The sequence below is a fragment of the Rhinatrema bivittatum genome, chromosome 16 (genome assembly GCF_901001135.1).
Source record: "Rhinatrema bivittatum chromosome 16, aRhiBiv1.1, whole genome shotgun sequence".
Taxonomy (NCBI): Eukaryota; Metazoa; Chordata; class Amphibia; order Gymnophiona; family Rhinatrematidae; genus Rhinatrema; species Rhinatrema bivittatum.
The window spans coordinates 47,815,847-47,835,276 of NC_042630.1; the positions used below are offsets into that span (position 1 = coordinate 47,815,847).

The 19,430-nt window shown below is 42.0% G+C and overlaps 1 protein-coding gene across 1 annotated transcript; it reads right to left on the minus strand.

Moving 5' to 3' along the window:
• Positions 1 to 1,238: 1,238 nt before the first annotated feature.
• On the minus strand, positions 1,239 to 18,929 carry LOC115077633 (vomeronasal type-2 receptor 26-like). The gene is made up of 4 exons (XM_029579928.1): positions 18,828 to 18,929; positions 14,400 to 14,627; positions 5,095 to 5,218; positions 1,239 to 2,155 (listed from the first exon to the last, which is right to left on the minus strand). Exons 1-4 carry the CDS (start codon positions 18,927 to 18,929, stop codon positions 1,239 to 1,241), a joined length of 1,371 nt encoding a protein of 456 aa, XP_029435788.1.
• Between the last annotated feature and the right edge of the window lie 501 nt (positions 18,930 to 19,430).

The window sequence follows — 19,430 nt, forward strand, 5'->3', positions numbered from 1 at the left end:
TTAATTCATCCATTTACAGGTTTCATCGAGGTTTGATATTTTTACAATATATATGCATTTGTTGACCACTTGTTTTATAGAAAATTTATTTTAACATGATATTTTCTAACATTTGAAGTTTTAATGACTATTTATCTACAATTCCCATCTTCACTACTTTCTTTTTTCCTTTGCATTACCATATTTTTATTTATGAAAATTTTTATTAGTTTACTACACCAAGTTGTCCAGCCTGGATCAAATGATTCTGATCTATGCTCAATCACATTGAAGACACCCATTAACAATAGGTAGTTACAAATTATATATATTTTTTTTGATCATGTTCACCTTCATAATGTGCTTTTGCCCATTTTGTAACACTTATATATTCCAAATGTTTATCAATCAATATGACTCTTAGTCCATTGTATCCAAAAATTACACATACAACTTAAGCATTATTTTTTAGTTGAGAAGGATATTTATTCACAATTTCTAACATATATACACATTACATACATTTATTGTTTTATTATACATATATCAATGCATTGCTATTGCAAATAGTTATGTTTAAATGTTCTTTATATTTTTTGATGTCTCTATGATTTTGGTTTGCCCATAACCACACACATATATATGTTTTTTTGTTTGTATATTTTAACATTGAATTAAGAGATTTGTATATATCTTTTGCCCTTGACAGCCCCTGAGGCAGCAGCTGTCAGAGCGAAACTCGGCCAGAGTCGGGCTTTTTCCAATAAAGGCTGTATTTTCACCGATCAGCTTGTTTTTCCTTGCTTGTTTACATTCACCTACATTGTGTGGACGCATTCCAAAGAACAGGATTAGGTAGGGGAGACAACAATGCATGTAGTTTTGCATTTTCGAAATCAAGCACATTGTTTTGCTGCAGAAAAGTACTGTCAGAGAAAGCAGAAGCAAATCTCTGCGGGTCATTTTTCGCAAAGAAATATTCAAAGAAAAGTATGCTTTTATTTTCCCTTTGAGAACAGGAGCAGAGTCTGCACGTAAAAAGTATACACCGATTTTTGAAAATTGCCTCATTTATGGATGGAGTTGGGTTGGAAACTCTTGGGATTTTTTTGAATGCAGAAATAGGTCCTTATTTCACATGAAGCACAAAATAATGGCACACCGTTTGTAACACTCACTTGTTTTCATCAATTCTGAAAGTAATACACTTTATTGCTAAGGGGATATAAAGATCAAGGCCATTTAGAAGAAATGCTATCCTATTTAGCTTTATTAGTAAATTGTTTTCCAATTATATGCCCCCTTGTATTCAGGTCAGGTCTGAACAGAATAATGTAGCACTTGGGGATGAAGATACAGCCCAGCAGTCCAGTGCTGGAAGCCAGGATGGCAAAGATCTCCACTGCCACCATGTATTTGCCTTTGGTGCTCAGGTACGCTGGGATGAAGGAGACCCAAACACTGCAGAACACCAGCATGCTGAACGTGATGAACTGGGCCTCATTGAAACTGTCAGGCAACTTCCTTGCCAGGAAAGCCACAATGAAGCTTAACAGAGACAAGAAGCCCATGTACCCAATCACACTATAAAATGCTATGGTGGACCCCTCGTTACACTGTAGGATCATCTTCCCAGGTTCAGACTGTGTGTCATAGTCTGGGAATGGTGGAGAGATGAGCAGCCATGCAATGCATATCACAACCTCACCCAAGGAACAAAGAAGAACCAGAGAGCTGGAAAATCCTGTGCCTACCCACTTCCTTAACTTGCTATTAGGCTTGGTGGCATTGAAAGCAATGACAACTGTGATAGTTTTTGCCAGCACAGAAGAAACAGCAATGGTAAAAATAACCCCAAAAGCAACTTGTCGGAGCAGACAGGTCACTCTTCCAGCAGGGCTGATGAATACCAAGCAAGAGAGAAAGGAGAGAAGGAGGGAGAGAAGGAGGATGTAGCTGAGATCCCGGTTATTGGCTTTCACCACAGGGGTATCCTGATGTGTAATAATGATTACTAGTACTACAGCAGTGATGATGGAGAACATGATGGCAGTGGAAGCTAGAGTTGAGCCCAAGGGATCTTCATAGGACAGGAATTCTATGACTCTTTGGCGGCACCCATCCTTCTTCTCATTGGGCCATTGATCTTCAGGGCAGTTTATGCAGCTCTCAGCATCTATTGAAGATATTATATAACAATTCTTATTTTTTAAACATTTTTATTCCAACGGTTAAGGTGGTTTGTCAATTTGTTTCAAACAAATGCTGTAAAATTGAAGAATGAGGCCATTATTCGGTCATTATTAATGGATTGAACACAAAATGGATGACATTGTTTTTTTTTTCATTTTCAAGGGGAAAAAGAAAGGAAGGAAATAAGGGGGAAATATCTCATACTCCCTTCCCTCCCCAAGCCAGGTTTCCTGCCCCAGGATGGGCCCAGCTGGGGCTTCCTTGGGTCCCTTCAAGCCTCCTTCCTCTGGCAAAATTGAGTGGGTCCTGGGCCTACCGGGTGGGGCTGCACCAAATCTCTCTACTCCCCTTCCCACCCCATTCAAAAATCATCAGAGCAAGGCATCACCCAGGCCCCACTTCTCAGTATCTATTGGAATAGCAACAGCTGTGGCATTGAAATGTGTAAAAGTAATCTCCACCTACCCCTGTCATCACTTTTTCTTTTACAAATACAAACCCTCACGAGTAGCTTTAAAGTGGGGTTACACTGGTGCCCCAACTAGATAGCCAGTAATATATTGCATGGCTTTGCAATTTCTATAGATTAGAACATGGGGTCAGCTGACACTGAGATAATTGCCAAAGTGATATCACGTTGGAACCACTCACTACAATGAATGCTGCCATCTTTTAAGAGAGAAGAGACGGCAGGAGTCAATGGGCATCACTTCTGCCTGCTCCAATGCTGCCACCATCGATGGACCCAATACAGGGATAAGTGGGGGCAGGGGAAGTCCCTGGGCTAAATTTTTGAAGGGTATCAGAGGTACTGGATAAGTTCCAGCCAGGCTTGGTTAACCCCAGTCAGTCCCACTCAGTATTGCTGGCAGAAGGAGACTTGGAGAGGCCCCACAACCCAATCTGGCCCAGAGACCTTGTCTTGAAGAATAAGAGGCTAGGTGACATAATTCAATTTTTTTTTTTTTATTTTAGGCTTTTTGGGGGGTTTAAATGAACCAACCAGAAAATAAAGCAAATTAACAAGCAGAGCCCTTCCCCTGAAATAAAAGAAAACATAAATAAAACAACATTTTTAGGCTGTAATACCCTACAATTCAGAAATTTTAGGAGAGGGGAAATAATAACTTGGATTTAATTTTATTGTTGATGCATAGAAATTTAAGAAATATTGAAATATGTTTTATGTTCTGGGTAAAACAATGCATATAGTGTAATTTGAAATTGTTAAAACGATGCTCGTTGCCTCCCCCATCACACCCACCCACTCTACCCTGTCTTGTATGCCTTTCCATGATGCAGGTAAAAGAATGCTTGATGTGGAACAAGGCATCTACTTTACCCACATAGAGGGTGGACAATTTTTAAAAACTGATTCCTAATATTATTTGAGATGTCTGGAGTGCATGATAGGACTTTACTACATAGAATGCTTCTTTTTGCTTCTTGGTGTATATGCTTTACCATTACTGCATTGAATCCTCTACCATTAATCATGTTGTAGAACTGCATTGAAATATCTAGTATATTGCAATATTGTTGCATGTATTTTTGTAATACATGCAGGTGCGTACCTGTGTTTGCTCATTGAGTTGGTAAGTGCAGATGTTCCATATTTCTGCCATGATATTATGGGGTAGATATTAAAACCTGCACACGGGTGTCCATGTGCGCACAGCATTATTTTGAGCCTAAAAAAGTGAATAGATGTGATATTCTAAACCCCCCTCCCCCTATTCCTTTATTAGGGATGTGCAGAACAAAATTTTATGTTCATATTTTTTATGTCCGAAAGGGGGTCCCACTTGCGGCCAATATGGACATAAAAAAAATCCAATGAGTTGGGTATATGTACATATGTGCAAAAAAAAAATTTAAACCCCCTCACCCTCCTTAATCCCCCCCCCCAGACTTACCACAACTCCCTGGTGATCGAGCGAGGAGTGAGGACGTCATTTCTGCAATCCTTGGCGAGAAGCATGTGACGTCGGTGGCACGTCGAGTGACGCGGCGTCACGTGATTCCCGGCTCGTTCGCGCCGGATGGCTCGTTCGGCCCAAAAAGAACTTTTGGCCAGCTTGGGGGGGCCTCCTGACCCCCCCAAGCTGGCCAAAAGTTCTTTTTGGGCCGAACGAGCCGTCCGGCGCGAACTCGCCGGGAATCACGTGACGTCGCGTCTGAGTGACGCGGCGCCACGTGATTCCCGGCGAGTTCGCGCCGGACGGCTCGTTTGGCCAGCTTGGGGGGGCTTCCTGACCCCCCCAAGCTGGCCAAAAGTTCTTTTTGGGCCGAACGAGCCGTCCGGCGCGAACGAGCCGGGAATCACGTGACGCCGGCGTCACTCGACGTGCTGCCGACGTCACATGCTTCTCGCCAAGGATTGCAGAAATGGCGTCCTCACTCCTCGCTCCATCACCAGGGAGTTGTGGTAAGTCGGGGGGGGGGGGGGTTAAGGAGGGTGAGGGGGTTTATATTTTTATTTTGGCTCAACAATCGCGATTTCCCACATATCGAACATATCTATGTTCGATATGTGGGAAATCCGATCGTTTATGTCGAATCAATTTTTTAAGTAAAAAAAAAATATGAGTTGCGTTTTACTAATGCGGTCAATCCGAATGCACACCCCTATCCTTTATCTTACCGTTTGCGACTGCCTTGGGGCAGGCGCAGGTTGCTCGCGCCGGCACCCTGCTGACACACGGTGCCTCAACACAGTGGCAAATAGCCGCTGTGCTGATGACCTCTAGCTCACCCCACCCCATCCCGTGGACCACCCTGCCCTGCCCCCTGCCCCCTCCCCTTTCCCAAAGCCCCAGGACTTAGATGTGTCCTGGGGCTTTACACGCGTCGCTGGGCCTTTTTAAAATAGGCCCGGCGCACGTAGGGCTTTGAAAATCTGGGCCTATGTGATTTGCCTACCTGTTTTGTTGGAATATTGCCCTTCAGAGCAAGGGACACAGTCAAAGCAGCAGACCGGTTTCAGTTTCTGAAGAACTTTCCTGTATCCAGGAGTACAGCTCTCAGAGCACACAGAGCAGGGGGTCTGAGGCAAGGAAGAAAGAGAAAATAGTCACATACCATATTCAGCAGGTACCTTTCTCTGTAAGGAGCTTCGTATGCACCTCTACTATCAAAACTTCTGGTGTATTCATTGGGGTAGATATTCAAAGCTGGTCATGTAGGTAACTTCGCTGGTTAGAACTTATCCAATTAAGTTACGATGTATGTTCAGTGGCACAGCAAAGCCTTTAAATATATGTGCACACTTCACCAGATAAGTCTACCTAGATAAGTTTAGATCTGCTCTATAGGGAGTTTAAACTTAGACATAAACTTATACGGCTAACTCTGAATATCGGTACAGCTAGTTCTCTCTGCCCCCCCCCCCCCCCCCCCGATCCATCCAGCACATTTATTTATTTAAAATACTTTCTATACCATTGTTAAGAAAAGTACCATCACAATGGTTTACAGTAAGGCACATAAATTAATGTTGATAAATGTATGGAATCATGTAATCTAATCAGGTGCCATAAAGGTTCAGGTACATAAAATTATAATAAATACTATTTGGTGAATGTGATAAATCTTGTCCTTTTATACCTGTAACATTTTTAAATACAAGTATAGTTTTATAACTGTATCTATCCATTAGCAGTGAGATAAAATAAAAATATGCACATATTGGATTAAGTGCTGGGTGTGGATGTACTACTATCCACACCCTACTCCCTTATGTATTCTATTCTATTATCCATTCTCTTTGTGATAAGCTTGCTTAAAGAGCCAGGTTTTTAAACCTTTTTTTAAAAGTTTTGATGTCTCTTTGTAATCTGATCTCTAGATGCATGGTGTTCCATAGTATTGGGCCTGCTAATGATAGTGCCCTTTCTCTCACTTGGGTTAGTCTAGCTGTTTTGACGGAAGGGACAGTTAGGATTGCTTTGTTGGCTGATCTCAGGTTTCTATGAGGGACATGTACACATAGTGCTGTGTTCAGCCATTCTGCTTTTTCGATATGTATTAATTTGTATATAGTGCATAGCATTTTGTACTGTATTCTGTGCTCAATGGGTAACCAGTGTAATTCAGCTAGGGTTTCGGTAATGTGGTCTCTTTTTCTTTTACCCGTTAAAATTCTTGCTGCGGTATTTTTTAGTATTTGTAGTGGTCAGCGTTGTGTATGGTAATCCTAGCAGTAGGGCATTACAGTAATGAGTGCTAGCAAATATTAAAGCTTGTAACTGATTGAAAGTTAGTAGTTATTAGTAATGGTTTTAGTCTCCTGAGAATCATGAGTTTGGTGTATCCTTCCTTTTCCTTTAAGGATATATGTTGTTCATGCTTAGTTCCGTGTCAATTATTACTCTGAGGTTCTGTACTTTCTCTACTAATTCTATTTTCTGGTTGTTTTTGAGCATAATTGGGTTTTGAATGATCTGTATATTTTTTCATTCTAAATGTAGGAATTCTGTTTTATCGATGTTAATAACTAGTTCCATTTGGTTTAGTATCTGTTTGATATGTTAGCTAGGTTTAATGTTTTTTCAATTGTGTCGCCAATGGGTAGAATTAATTGAATGTCATCAGCATATATGTAATGTATAATGCCTAGACCTGCCAGAAGGTGACATAAAGGCAGCAGAGTGTTGCGGACAGGGCTGATTCTTGTGGTACTCCTGTTCGAGGGTTTATTTTTTCTGATATTACGTCTTTGATCTGTACTTGAAAGTATCTGTTTAGATACTTTCAAGTACAAAAAAAACCAGACCTGGATCCATCTGAACCGGCCAATTACTGTCCTGTCTCGAACCTCCCATTCTTGTCAAAAATCATAGAAAAAGTAATCAACAAACAACTCACTGACTATCTAGACGATAACCAATTACTATTCCAGTCACAATATGGTTTCCGTAAGAACCATAGTACTGAAACACTGCTAGTATCCCTATCAGACTCTATTCTAAAAACACTAGATACTGGTCATTCATACATTCTTGCCCTTCTTGATATTTCTTCGGCATTTGACACAGTCAATCATAATATCCTTCTAGCCCTCCTCTCTCAAATCGGCATCACTGGCACTGCATTATACTGGATCCAATCTTTCCTGAAAGACAGGACATACAGTGTCAAGTTGGGATCCCAAATTTCTAAACCAAGAAATCTGCTACAAGGTGTACCACAAGGCTCTTCGCTATCATCAACCCTGTTTAACATTTACTTAGCTCCTCTCTGTCCACTCCTAGCAAAATTGAATCTCCGTCACTTCATATATGCTGATGACGTACAGGTTCTCATCCCAATTAATGATTCACTCTCTAATGCTCTGAAAACCTGGGAATCAGCCCTTGCTGAAATAAAAAAGCTTCTCACAGAAAACTTCCTAGCTATAAACACTTCCAAAATGGAACTCATCCTCATCACACCACACAATAACATCTCCTCCAACACATCCCATCTTTCAACATCTGTTCTTCCCCAACTACAGCAAGTCCGCAGTCTTGGCGTCATAATTGACAACCATTTTACATTAAAGAAATTCATCTCGGCCACTATAAAAAATGGTTTTTTCAAACTTCACATGCTAAAAAGAATTAAACCCTTGCTTCATCCACAAGATTTCCAGACGGTATTGCAAGCTACCATACTTCCAAAAATTGACTACTGCAACGCATTACTCTTAGGTCTCCCTAAAAACTCAATTCAACCTTTACAGATGTTACAGAATGCAGCAGCTCGACTAATCACCAATACCCGCCACCATGATCACATTACACCAGCTCTAATGTTCTTGCATTGGCTGCCTGTAGCATCTAGAATTACCTTTAGTTCTCTCCCTGATTCATAAGTCGGTCTATAACCAAGAGATGCAATGGTTCTCAGAGCAGTTTGCTTTCCGTACCTCTAAGAGACCAATAAGAAATATCTTAGGGATGTGAATAATTTTTTGACGATTTAAAATATTGTCCGATATATTTTAAATCATCAAAAATCGTTAGGGCCACGATACAATACCAATTCCCCCGATTTATCGTCAAAAAATCGTAAATCGGGGGAAGGGGGAGGGCAGGAAAACCGGCACACTAAAACACCCTAAAACCCACCCCCGACCCTTTAAATTAAATCCCCCACCCTCCCGAACCCCCCCCCAAATGTCTTAAATTACCTGGGGGTCCAGCGGCACACTAAAACACGGCACACTAAAACCCCCTAAAACCCACACCGACCCTTTAAATTAAATCCCCCACCCTCCCGAACCCCCCCCCAAATGCCTTAAATTACCTGGGGGTCCGTAGCGGCGGTCCGTAGCTTAAATTACCTCCGTAGCCTTAAATTACCTCCGTAGCGGCGGTCCGTAGCTAAATCGGGGGAAGGGGGAGAGAAGGAAAACCGGCACACTAAATCGTGTAGTTTTCAGCCGGCGCCATTTTGCAAAATGGCCGCCGCAAAATGGCGGCGGCCATAGACCAAAATGATTCGACGCAGGAGGTCGTTCCGGACCCCCGCTGGACTTTTGGCAAGTCTTGTGGGGGTCAGGAGGCCCGCCCAAGCTGGCCAAAAGTTCCTGGGGGTCCAGCAGGGGTCCGAGAGCGATCTCCTGCCGCAAATCGTTTTCCGAGGGTTCCGGACCCCCGCTGAACGACCTCCTGCAGTCGATCTCCTGCCGGCGCCATTTTCCATACGGAAAACGATTTGCGGCAGGAGATCGCTCCCGGACCCCCACTCCCGGACCCCCGCTGGACCCCCAGGAACTTTTGGCCAGCTTGGGGGGGCCTCCTGACCCCCACAAGACTTGCCAAAAGTCCAGCGGGGGTCCGGAACGACCTCCTGCGTTGAATCGTTTTGGTCTATGGCTGCCGCCATTTTGCGGTGGCCATTTTGCAAAATGGCGCCGGCTGAAGACTACACGATTTAGTGTGCCGGTTTTCCTGCTCTCCCCCTTCCCCCGATTTAGCTACGGACCGCTGCTACGGAGGTAATTTAAGGCTACGGAGGTAATTTAAGCTACGGACCGCCGCTACGGACCCCCAGGTAATTTAAGGCATTTGGGGGGGGGGGTTCGGGAGGGTGGGGGATTTAATTTAAAGGGTCGGTGTGGGTTTTAGGGGGTTTTAGTGTGCCGTGTTTTAGTGTGCCGCTGGACCCTCAGGTAATTTAAGGCATTTGGGGGGGAGGTTCGGGAGGGTGGGGGATTTAATTTAAAGGGTCGGGGGTGGGTTTTAGGGGGGTTTAGTGTGCCGGCTCACGATTTTAACGATTTTCACGATACTTTACACACCCAAACGGCAACAATACGATTCCCTCCCCCTCCCAGCCGAAATCGATCATTAAGACGATCGAGGACACGATTCACATCTCTAATATCCATCAAGTTAAATTTGCAGCTGCGCCTATTAAACATATCAAACATGTATCCACAAGAGACCGCGCTTTCTCCATAGCGGGAATCAACCTATGGAACAAGATGCCCACTGACCTGCGTCTGGAACCCTGCCATAAGAAATTCAAACAAGGCCTCAAAATGTGGTTATTTGAACTAGCATTCACACAATGATACCCAATTAAACTGAAATGCCATTCATTCTACAACCCCCTTATATCCCCTGCTCCTGGTCCCTCCTTCACACTATCCCTCCCTATATTCTTCCCCTCCCATTTGCCCACACAATCCCCAATTATACAATTTAACTGATTGTATATAATAGAATTATCCTCTGTTCAATTTAGAACTTGTATCCCCTCTCAGCACTGTTATTGTATTATATGCTCTATGATTTTAGCGTTGGTTCGTAAATATTTTTAGTTACCTCAATTTCATTTTAGTATGTTAAACTCTAATGGATGGTCCACGGTCTGTACAGCCTGTTTTTCCGTCTATACTGTTTTTTGGGTTTTTTTTGTAATTAACTCTAATTAATATTTATTAATAATGTCAATTGTAAAGCCTGTTGCTAAGTTATTGTTAAATGTAAACCGCGGTGATGTATATCTTTACGTACTGCGGTATATAAAAATCTCTAAATAAATAAATAAATAAATAAATAAATAAATAAATAAATAAATATGATCTGAAACAGTTGATTGTTTTGTTGTATAATCCTATTTCTTCTAGTCTTTTTAATAGTATGTCATGATTTACTGTGTCAAAGGCTGATGACAGGTCTAGCATCACTAGAATATAATGTTTTCCACTATCGAAACAGCTCATGATATTGTCTGTTAGTGAAAGCAGCAGTGTCTCTGTGCTGTAATGTTTACAGAAACCATGCTGTGATGGATACAGTATATTATTGTTGTCTAAGTGTTCAGTTAATTGATTTTATACAGTTTTTCCAATTAATTTTGCAATTAGTGGTAGATTTGACACTCATCTGTAATTGCTCAGTATAAGTGGGTCGCTGTTTTTTTCTTTATAATTGGTTTTATGATTGCCCCTTTTAGTATATCTGGCATGGCTCCCTCCTCTAATGATAGATTTATGATCTTCGCTAATATCGGAGATACTGTATTGACTACTTTTTTTTATGTCCATAGTTGGTAGTGTGTCAGTTGCATGTGGGGTTGGATTTAGATTTTTTTTAGCATGGATTCCACTTCCAGTTCTGATATCTCGTTAAATGTAGTCCATTGTTTAATGTCTCTTTTTTGCATTTTAATTTCTTGCTTAGTTATATTTGGGATTTTGGTTTTTAGGTTTGCTATTTTGTCAATGAAAAAATTTGCAATTTCATTACATCTATTTACCAGTAGGTTTTGGGGAGATTCTGATTTGTCATTGGTGAGGTTTTTTACTATGGTAAATAAGGTTCTTGGGTTATTTGCAAACTTCTCTATTTTAGAGCTGAAGTATTGTTTTTTTTTGCATCAAAAATAATTTGTTTGTTGTAGGCTAGTTGTTTTCTATATTTAGTTAGGTTTTCAGTTGTTTTATCTTTTCTCCATTCTTTTTCTTTTTTCCTAAGATTTATTTTGACTTCCTTTATCTTTTCACTATGCCAGGGATTAGTTTGTTTGGGTTCTTTGATGCGTATAAATTGTATGGGGTTTATCTCATCAGCTAATTTGTTGGTTCTTTGCATCCATGCTGTTACTGCGGAACAGCAGTCATTATAGTCAATTTCAGCTAGTTTTTCTTCTAATTTGTCTTTCAGTGTTTCTGTGTTATAAGGCGGGGCAATGCTTAAATTCTATGTGTTCTTTTGTTTGTGTCATTTGTGGCTCAATATGTTTGATGGAGGATTGTATGAGGAAGTGATCTGACCAAGGAATTTGTGTGTAGTCTGTTTTAATATGTTCTAAGTAGCTGTGGTTGATGAATGATAGGTCAAGAGAGTGTCCTGCTTTGTGCGTGGGTTTATCAGTAGTTAGCGTGAATCTTAGTGCTGCCATTAAATCCAATAGTGTTTGGCAGGTGTTTGATAGGGATGTGAATCGTTTTTTGACGATTTAAAATATCGTCCGATATATTTTAAATCGTCAAAAATCGTTAGGGCCACGATACAATACCAATTCCCCCGATTTATCGTCAAAAAATCGTAAATCAGGGGAAGGGGGAGGGCAGGAAAACCGGCACACTAAAACACCCTAAAACCCACCCCCGACCCTTTAAATTAAATCCCCCACCCTCCCGAACCCCCCCCCCCCAAATGCCTTAAATTACCTGGGGGTCCAGCGGCACACTAAAACATGGCATACTAAAACACCCTAAAACCCACCCCCGGCACACTAAAACCCCCTAAAACCCACCCCGACCCTTTAAATTAAATCCCCCACCCTCCCGAACACCCCCCCCCAAATGCCTTAAATTACCTGGGAGTCCGTAGCGGCGGTCCGTAGCTTAAATTACCTCCGTAGCCTTAAATTACCTCCGTAGCCTTAAATTACCTGGGGGTCCGTAGCGGCGGTCCGTAGCTAAATCGGGGGAAGGGGGAGAGCAGGAAAACCGGCACACTAAATCGTGTTGTCTTCAGCCGGCGCCATTTTGCAAAATGGCCACCGCAAAATGGCGGCGGCCATAGACCAACACGATTCGACGCAGGAGGTCGTTCCGGACCCCCTCTGGACTTTTGGCAAGTCTTGTGGGGGTCAGGAGGCTGAACGACCTCCTGCAGTCGATTTCCTGCCGGCGCCATTTTCCGTACAGAAAACGATTCGCGGCAGGAGATCGCTCCCGGACCCCCGCTGGACCCCCAGGAACTTTTGGCCAGCTTGGGGGGGCCTCCTGACCCCCACAAGACTTGCCAAAAGTCCAGCGGTGGTCCGGAACGACCTCCTGCGTCAAATCGTGTTGGTCTATGGCTGCCGCCATTTTGCGGCGGCCATTTTGCAAAATGGCACCGGCTGAAGACAACACGATTTAGTGTGCCGGTTTTCCTGCTCTCCCCCTTCCCTCGATTTAGCTACGGACCGCCGCTACGGACCCCCAGGTAATTTAAGGCTACGGAGGTAATTTAAGCTACGGACCGCCGCTACGGACCCCCAGGTAATTTAAGGCATTTTGGGGGGGTGGTTCGGGAGGGTGGGTGATTTAATTTAAAGGGTCGGGGTGGGTTTTAGGGGGTTTTAGTGTGCCGCTGGACCCCCAGGTAATTTAAGGCATTTTGGGGGGGGGGTTCGGGAGGGTGGGGGATTTAATTTAAAGGGTCGGGGGTGGGTTTTAGGGGGTTTTAGTGTGCCGGTTCACGATTTTAACGATTTTCACGATACTCTAAACACCCAAACGGCGACAATACGATTCCCTCCCCCTCCCAGCCGAAATCGATCGTTAAGACGATCGGGGACACGATTCACATCTCTAGTGTTTGATAAGGGGTTTGCATCCATGTGGAGGTTAAAGTTTCCTAGCCAATGGTGGGTTTTGAAGTATTTAGGTGTGTTATTAGAAATTCAATTAGTGGGGAGATGTTTAATTCTAGGAGGCTTGGTGGACAGTATATGAGGCATATTTGTATATTGTTAGTTATAAATAAAAGCAATTTTGTGATTCCTTGGAGGTGTTATTGAGATTAGTTTACATTTGAATTTCTTTTCTATTATTAGGAGCAGTCCCCCTCCTCTTTTATTTACTCTGGGATTGAAAAGACATTATTATTATTATATACCAACATTTGATCTCAATCAAGATATCACACTGGTTTATATTCAGGTACTGTAGTATTTTACTATCCCCAGAGGGCTTACAATCTAAGTTTGTACCTGAGGCAAATGAGGGTAAAGTGACTTGCCCAAGGTCACAAGGAGCAACAGCAGGACTTGAAGCCTGGTCTCCTGGTTTATAGTCAACTGCTTTAACCACTAGGCTATTCCTCCTTACTGCTTACATCATCATTTCTATGTGCTATTTGATTTTTTAAAACTGTGTCTGATTTTTTTAACCATGATTCTGTGACTGCAATGAAGCTTTGTTTTGTGTCATATAATAGATCCGTAATTATAGGGAATTTCTTTGTGATTGATTGTGCATTTACTAACAGGAAAGTTATCATTAACAAATTACTTGTAATTGTGTTGGTTGCGATTTTGGTCTTTTTTATTTGTATGAGGTTACTAGATTTTGTTTTCTTGGTTTTGTTTGCTGTATATCTGTTTCTGTGTTTCTTTGAGTAGTTATCTCCATATTTACCTTTGTTTAAGCAGGTTTTCTTTCATTCATTTCTTTCGTTGGCCATGTTCAGTGTTGTCCGTTCTGGATTTGTACTCTGTTCGTCTTATGTTCTTGGGTTTCTCAGGGATGTATGAAGGGGCGGACACTTTTTTTGTGAGTGTAATTTTTAGCTTTCTAAGGGACTTATGGCTTGATTCACTAAAGCTTTTCTCCCATTCTGCATCTATGGGAAAAGACTGATGAATCAGGCCCTTATATGACAAAGTGGTGTCCACTGAATGTAGGCGCATATTCAGCATCTGCTACTCAGCCACATAAGTCCTGCTTATCAGCTGAATAGCACTGAACATGCTTTAAATATTGGACCCATTGTGTATACTGTAGAATATTTCTGAGCTACTACATTGACATGATGCAAAAATCAGATTTGGTGAAATTTATCACAAAAGTGAAAGCCCATTTGTTCTATGTCTTATTTCTCCATCCTTAATTTCAACAAGAATGCGATTCAAACATTTACCTTAAAATCCTGTTCTTCCTATGAGTTTTTTTTTTTAATCCTTCCTTACTTCCTCACTACAAAGTCTACAGAAATAAGGAATATAAAATGGTAAACCTGTTTAAAGGAAGGATTCCACAAGATGGCACTTTTGTTCACAAAGAGTTGCTGCCCACTTGAAGCTGAGAGATTGAATTTTCCAACATTGATGCTTCTGAAGTAACCACTGGGGTGCAGGACCCAGTTTATAATGTCAAAGTGAGCTGGGACATTCCCTTCATCATCAAAGAAGATCTCATATCCATCAGGGGTTTTAAAATGAACCTCCTTGATGAATTGGTTGAGCTAGAAATGGAAGCAAATGGTTAGACAATTCTGTTTCATTAGACCTAAAGCCTTGACATTTGGCACTACTGCACACTTGATTCCACATTTATTAATTCAACACTTTTTTATGTCTATTATCATATACCCAATGCATACAACATTATTATGAGCCTAAAATGTGAATAGATGTGATACCTGAATGAGTAAGTAGTAAGAGAACATATATTTCAGAAAGATGAACCAAGTATAGTCTGAATCATATAAAACTAGCAAAGATCTAGCATCATAATGGAGCATAGGAAGGATTAGAAATGGGTTTGCAGAGACTTTCCCACTTTAGAAGTGATGGTGATCACATGTCATACAAACTCCTCCCAACTAATTTAGATGTATAATTCCCATCTGTGAGGTACTCTACAAGAAATTCTCTCAGACCACCTTAAGGGACCAGCCTTAATTCCCATGGAAACTGGAGCCTTAGTTCAGGTTCTGACTATAGGGCAGCAGCAACTGCAGAACGCCCTGCAAATCCAAATTGACCAGAAGCAGGTGCTGTGAGAAAACTTATGCAGTGAACCTTAGTGCTAACTTAGGCTTAGATTTAGTATTTTGCTATAAATATAGCAAGCATAGCGCCCATTATAAAAAAAAAAAAAAAGGGAGCGTGGCTAAACAAATGCCCATCTACTATTTATATCACTGTAAGAGGGGGGTACTGTAAAGTGGGATAGACTTAGGAGGCACTTTTATGACCACAAGAGAGAGAGAGAGAGAGAGAGACTGGCCATAATGTCATTCCCATAGGTAGGTATTTGTATCCCTATGGTAGGCCCACCTAGTAACTCGAGGTGGGGTTTAGGTAAGAGTGTAGGGGGTTAGGGGCTACTTTGACATTCTACGTGACACCTACATGTCACGTAGAAGTGGAGTAAGGAAACTCACTCCAAGATGAGATTTGGGCAATGTTCTCTCAACCTAGCTTGATGGACTCTCTACCTGGGTAACATCAAGCTAGGTTGAGAGAACATTGCCCTAATCTCATCTTGGAGTGAATTTCCTCACTCCAAAGGTCATCAAATCTTCACGAGACCACTGTTCTGTTCATAGGTGTCATGTAGAATGTCAAAATGGCCCCTACACTTACCTAAACCCCACCTCGAGTTACTAGGTGGGCCTACCATAGGGATACAAATACCTACCTATGGAAATTACATTATGGCCAGTCTCTCTCTCTCTCTCTTCCCTTCAATTCACCTCAAATAGGCCTTATAGGAGACATCACAAAGGGCAATGACACAGCCTAACACAATTCAAAGAGGTGTTGTTAAAATCAGCATTACAGCTATGCAATAGCTCTTCACAGACAGCCTAACCCAGCCCACTCTCCACTCCTCCTATTGTCTGAATTTGCATTGCACCATACGATATGGTGCTATCGCATGTGTTCAACACATTTTTGCATGTGTATTGGGACCCTTACTGTTCAATATATTTATAAATGATCTGGAAAGAAATACGACAAGTGAGATAATCAAATTTGCAGATGACACAAAATTGTTCAGAGTAGTTAAATCACAAGCAGATTGTGATAAATTGCAGGAAGACCTTGTAAGACTGGAAAATTGGGCATCCAAATGGCAGATGAAATTTAATGTGGATAAGTGCAAGGTGATGCATATAGGGAAAAATAACCCATGCTATAATTACACAATGTTGGGTTCCATATTAGGTGCTACAACCCAAGAAAGAGATCTAGGTGTCATAGTGGATAACACATTGAAATCGTCGGTGCAGTCTGCTGCGGCAGTCAAAAAAGCAAACAGAATGTTGGGAATTATTAGAAAAGGAATGATGAATAAAATGGAAAATGTCATAATGCCTCTGTATCGCTCCATGGTGAGACCGCACCTTGAATACTGTGTACAATTCTGGTCGCCACATCTCAAAAAAGATATAATTGCGATGGAGAAGGTACAGAGAAGGGCTACCAAAATGATAAAGGGAATGGAACAACTCCCCTATGAGGAAAGACTAAAGAGGTTAGGACTTTTCAGCTTGGAGAAGAGACGACTGAGGGGGGATATGATAGAGGTGTTTAAAATCATGAGAGGTCTAGAACGGGTAGATGTGAATCGGTTATTTACTCTTTCGGATAGTAGAAAGACTAGGGGGCACTCCATGAAGTTAGCATGGGGCACATTTAAAACTAATCAGAGAAAGTTCTTTTTTACTCAACGCACAATTAAACTCTGGAATTTGTTGCCAGAGAATGTGGTTCGTGCAGTTAGTATAGCTGTGTTTAAAAAAGGATTGGATAAGTTCTTGGAGGAGAAGTCCATTACCTGCTATTAAGTTCACTTAGAGAATAGCCACTGCCATTAGCAATGGTAACATGGAATAGACTTAGTTTTTGGGTACTTGCTAGGTTCTTATGGCCTGGATTGGCCACTGTTGGAAACAGGATGCTGGGCTTGGTGGACCCTTGGTCTGACCCAGTATGGCATTTTCTTATGTTCTTATGTTCTCTTATGTAAGGGCCTATTGCATGTGTTAATGGGGCTTTTTGCATGCGATAAGCCCATAATGCATGCAAAAATGCCTTATCGCTTTTTGATAAATGACCCCCATAGTCAGAGTTATGACCTGCAAAATATACAGCAGTGCAGATTTTGTGTCATTTGGCTTGCTGAAAAGGAAAACAGAAGTAGATTTGTATAATGTGCTCTCTACCTAGGTTGATGCACTCTTTACATAGCTCTCTCTCTCTCCCTGACTTCACCCCAGAAACCTACTGAGAGCGGTGGCTTGGAAGTGGCTGCACACAGAAGGGCAGACAGGGGTGGAGGTAGCCAACATGTTTTTTTCTGAAACAATTCCAAGATGACCTAGGATACCCTATGCAGCAATGGTTGTTCAGTCACCCAAATCGTATACTAGAGACAGCGTTGGAAATGGTGGAGGCTTATTACCAAACTCAATCCATTACTGGATTGCTACAGGCTGAGGGGAGACCACCTGACCCAGGTAAAAGATACAAAGAGACCTTGATAGCTGGTGGAGTCAGACAGGATGGGCTTTTCTCCTCAACTGCAAAAAGTAATGGGACTGCCATATTTCAGTTGCAGAGAGAGAGGTCATTTTGCATGGGACTGCCCCCGCAGGGAAGGTGAGCCAATGGATATTAATGCTGTGACCCCACACGTTTGTAATGTTGTGGATCTTCCCAGCTGGGAAATCTCTACTTTTCTGATTGTGGGTAAGCTATTTGTTATTCCTACCCAGGCATTGGTGGACTACAACAGTCATGACCCTCACATGTATTCAAGAGGACCAATGACAATATCCAACAAGCCTGCAACAACTGAAGACCCTGCCAGCCAAGACAGAATGGAAGTGGGAGTTCTTCCTTGGTTAACCCTACCCTGTGGTGATGGGATGGGATTATCCATAATTTGAAAACCTTTGGAAACAACTCACAATTGGTTTGTTCAGCCATAACCATGAGAAATTGGCATTTCCAAAATGCTTCCCTTTACAAGACCCAAACATAAAGACTCTAAAACTCCTAAATCCTGGAGGCAATGCCAACAGGACAAATACAGTTAAGCTGCTAATTTAGAGGCATCTGGGGAGGAATTGTTGGATTCAGGGGAAGAGCAGCAACCATCCCAGAATGTCATACCTGGCCCTTTTGAATGGGAAAGGGGGGTGTCCCGGGGCTTCAGATGGGCCCAGAGGGAGGATGACTTCTTTAAGTGGGTGTATGGAAAGCCAGTCCCTGGGACAGAGATAACAGACCCTATTTATCCTTATTTTGTAATGAAAGGGGCCTTACTTTACCAAGAAAGAGAAGGGGAATTGATAGAACAAATCCTAGTTCCCATATCCTATCACCAGAAGGTTATGCAAATAGCTCACAACCCACTTCTGGGGGGGGGGGGTCACCTGGGGGAGGAAGAGACCCAGAGAACATTTTGGCTCAATTCTATTAGCTGGGCCTACATGAACAGGTGCAGTTCTATTTCCGGTCCTGTCCTACCTCCCAACTCACTAAATCTGCCAGTGTACGAGCGGTACCTCTCAAATCAATGGTCAGAATTGAGACCCCTTTTGAAAAGGTGGGCAAGGATCTTGTGGAGCCACAAGAGAGATATAGTCAAGGAAATAAGTACATTCTGATCATTCCTGACTATGCCACGAGATATCTGGAAGCAGTACCGCTATGGAATATGAAAATCCCAATGATGGTGACTGCCCTAATGGAGGTATTTTTATGACTTGGACTGCCCAAGGAGATTCTGATGGATCCTGGAACCCCATTTGTGTCCAAAGTGATGAAACAATTCATCAGCTTGCTCAAGGGGAAACTATTATACACTAATCTTTACTGGAACACAGGATTTGGTGCAAGAGGTAACAGTGTTAGAGCCACTTGGCAATAGTGATCACAACATCATCCAATTTGACTTAATAACTGGAGGGAGCACAAAAAATAAATCTACTGTGACCACGCTTAACTTTCAAAAAGGTGACTATGTTAAAATGAGGAAAATGGTTAGGAAAAAACTGAAAGGAACAACTGCAATGGTTCAGGCATGGATGTTGTTTAAAAATACCATCTTGTAAGCCCAGATCAGATGTATACCAGACATTAGAAAAGGTGAAAGGAAGGCTAAACGACTACCCGCATGGTTAAAGATGAGATGAGAAAGGCTATAATATCTAAAAGAACATCTTTCAAGAAATGAAAATAGGATCCAAATTAAGAAAACAGGAAACAGCATAAGCACTGGCAGGAAGGCAAAGAGAGAATTTACCATG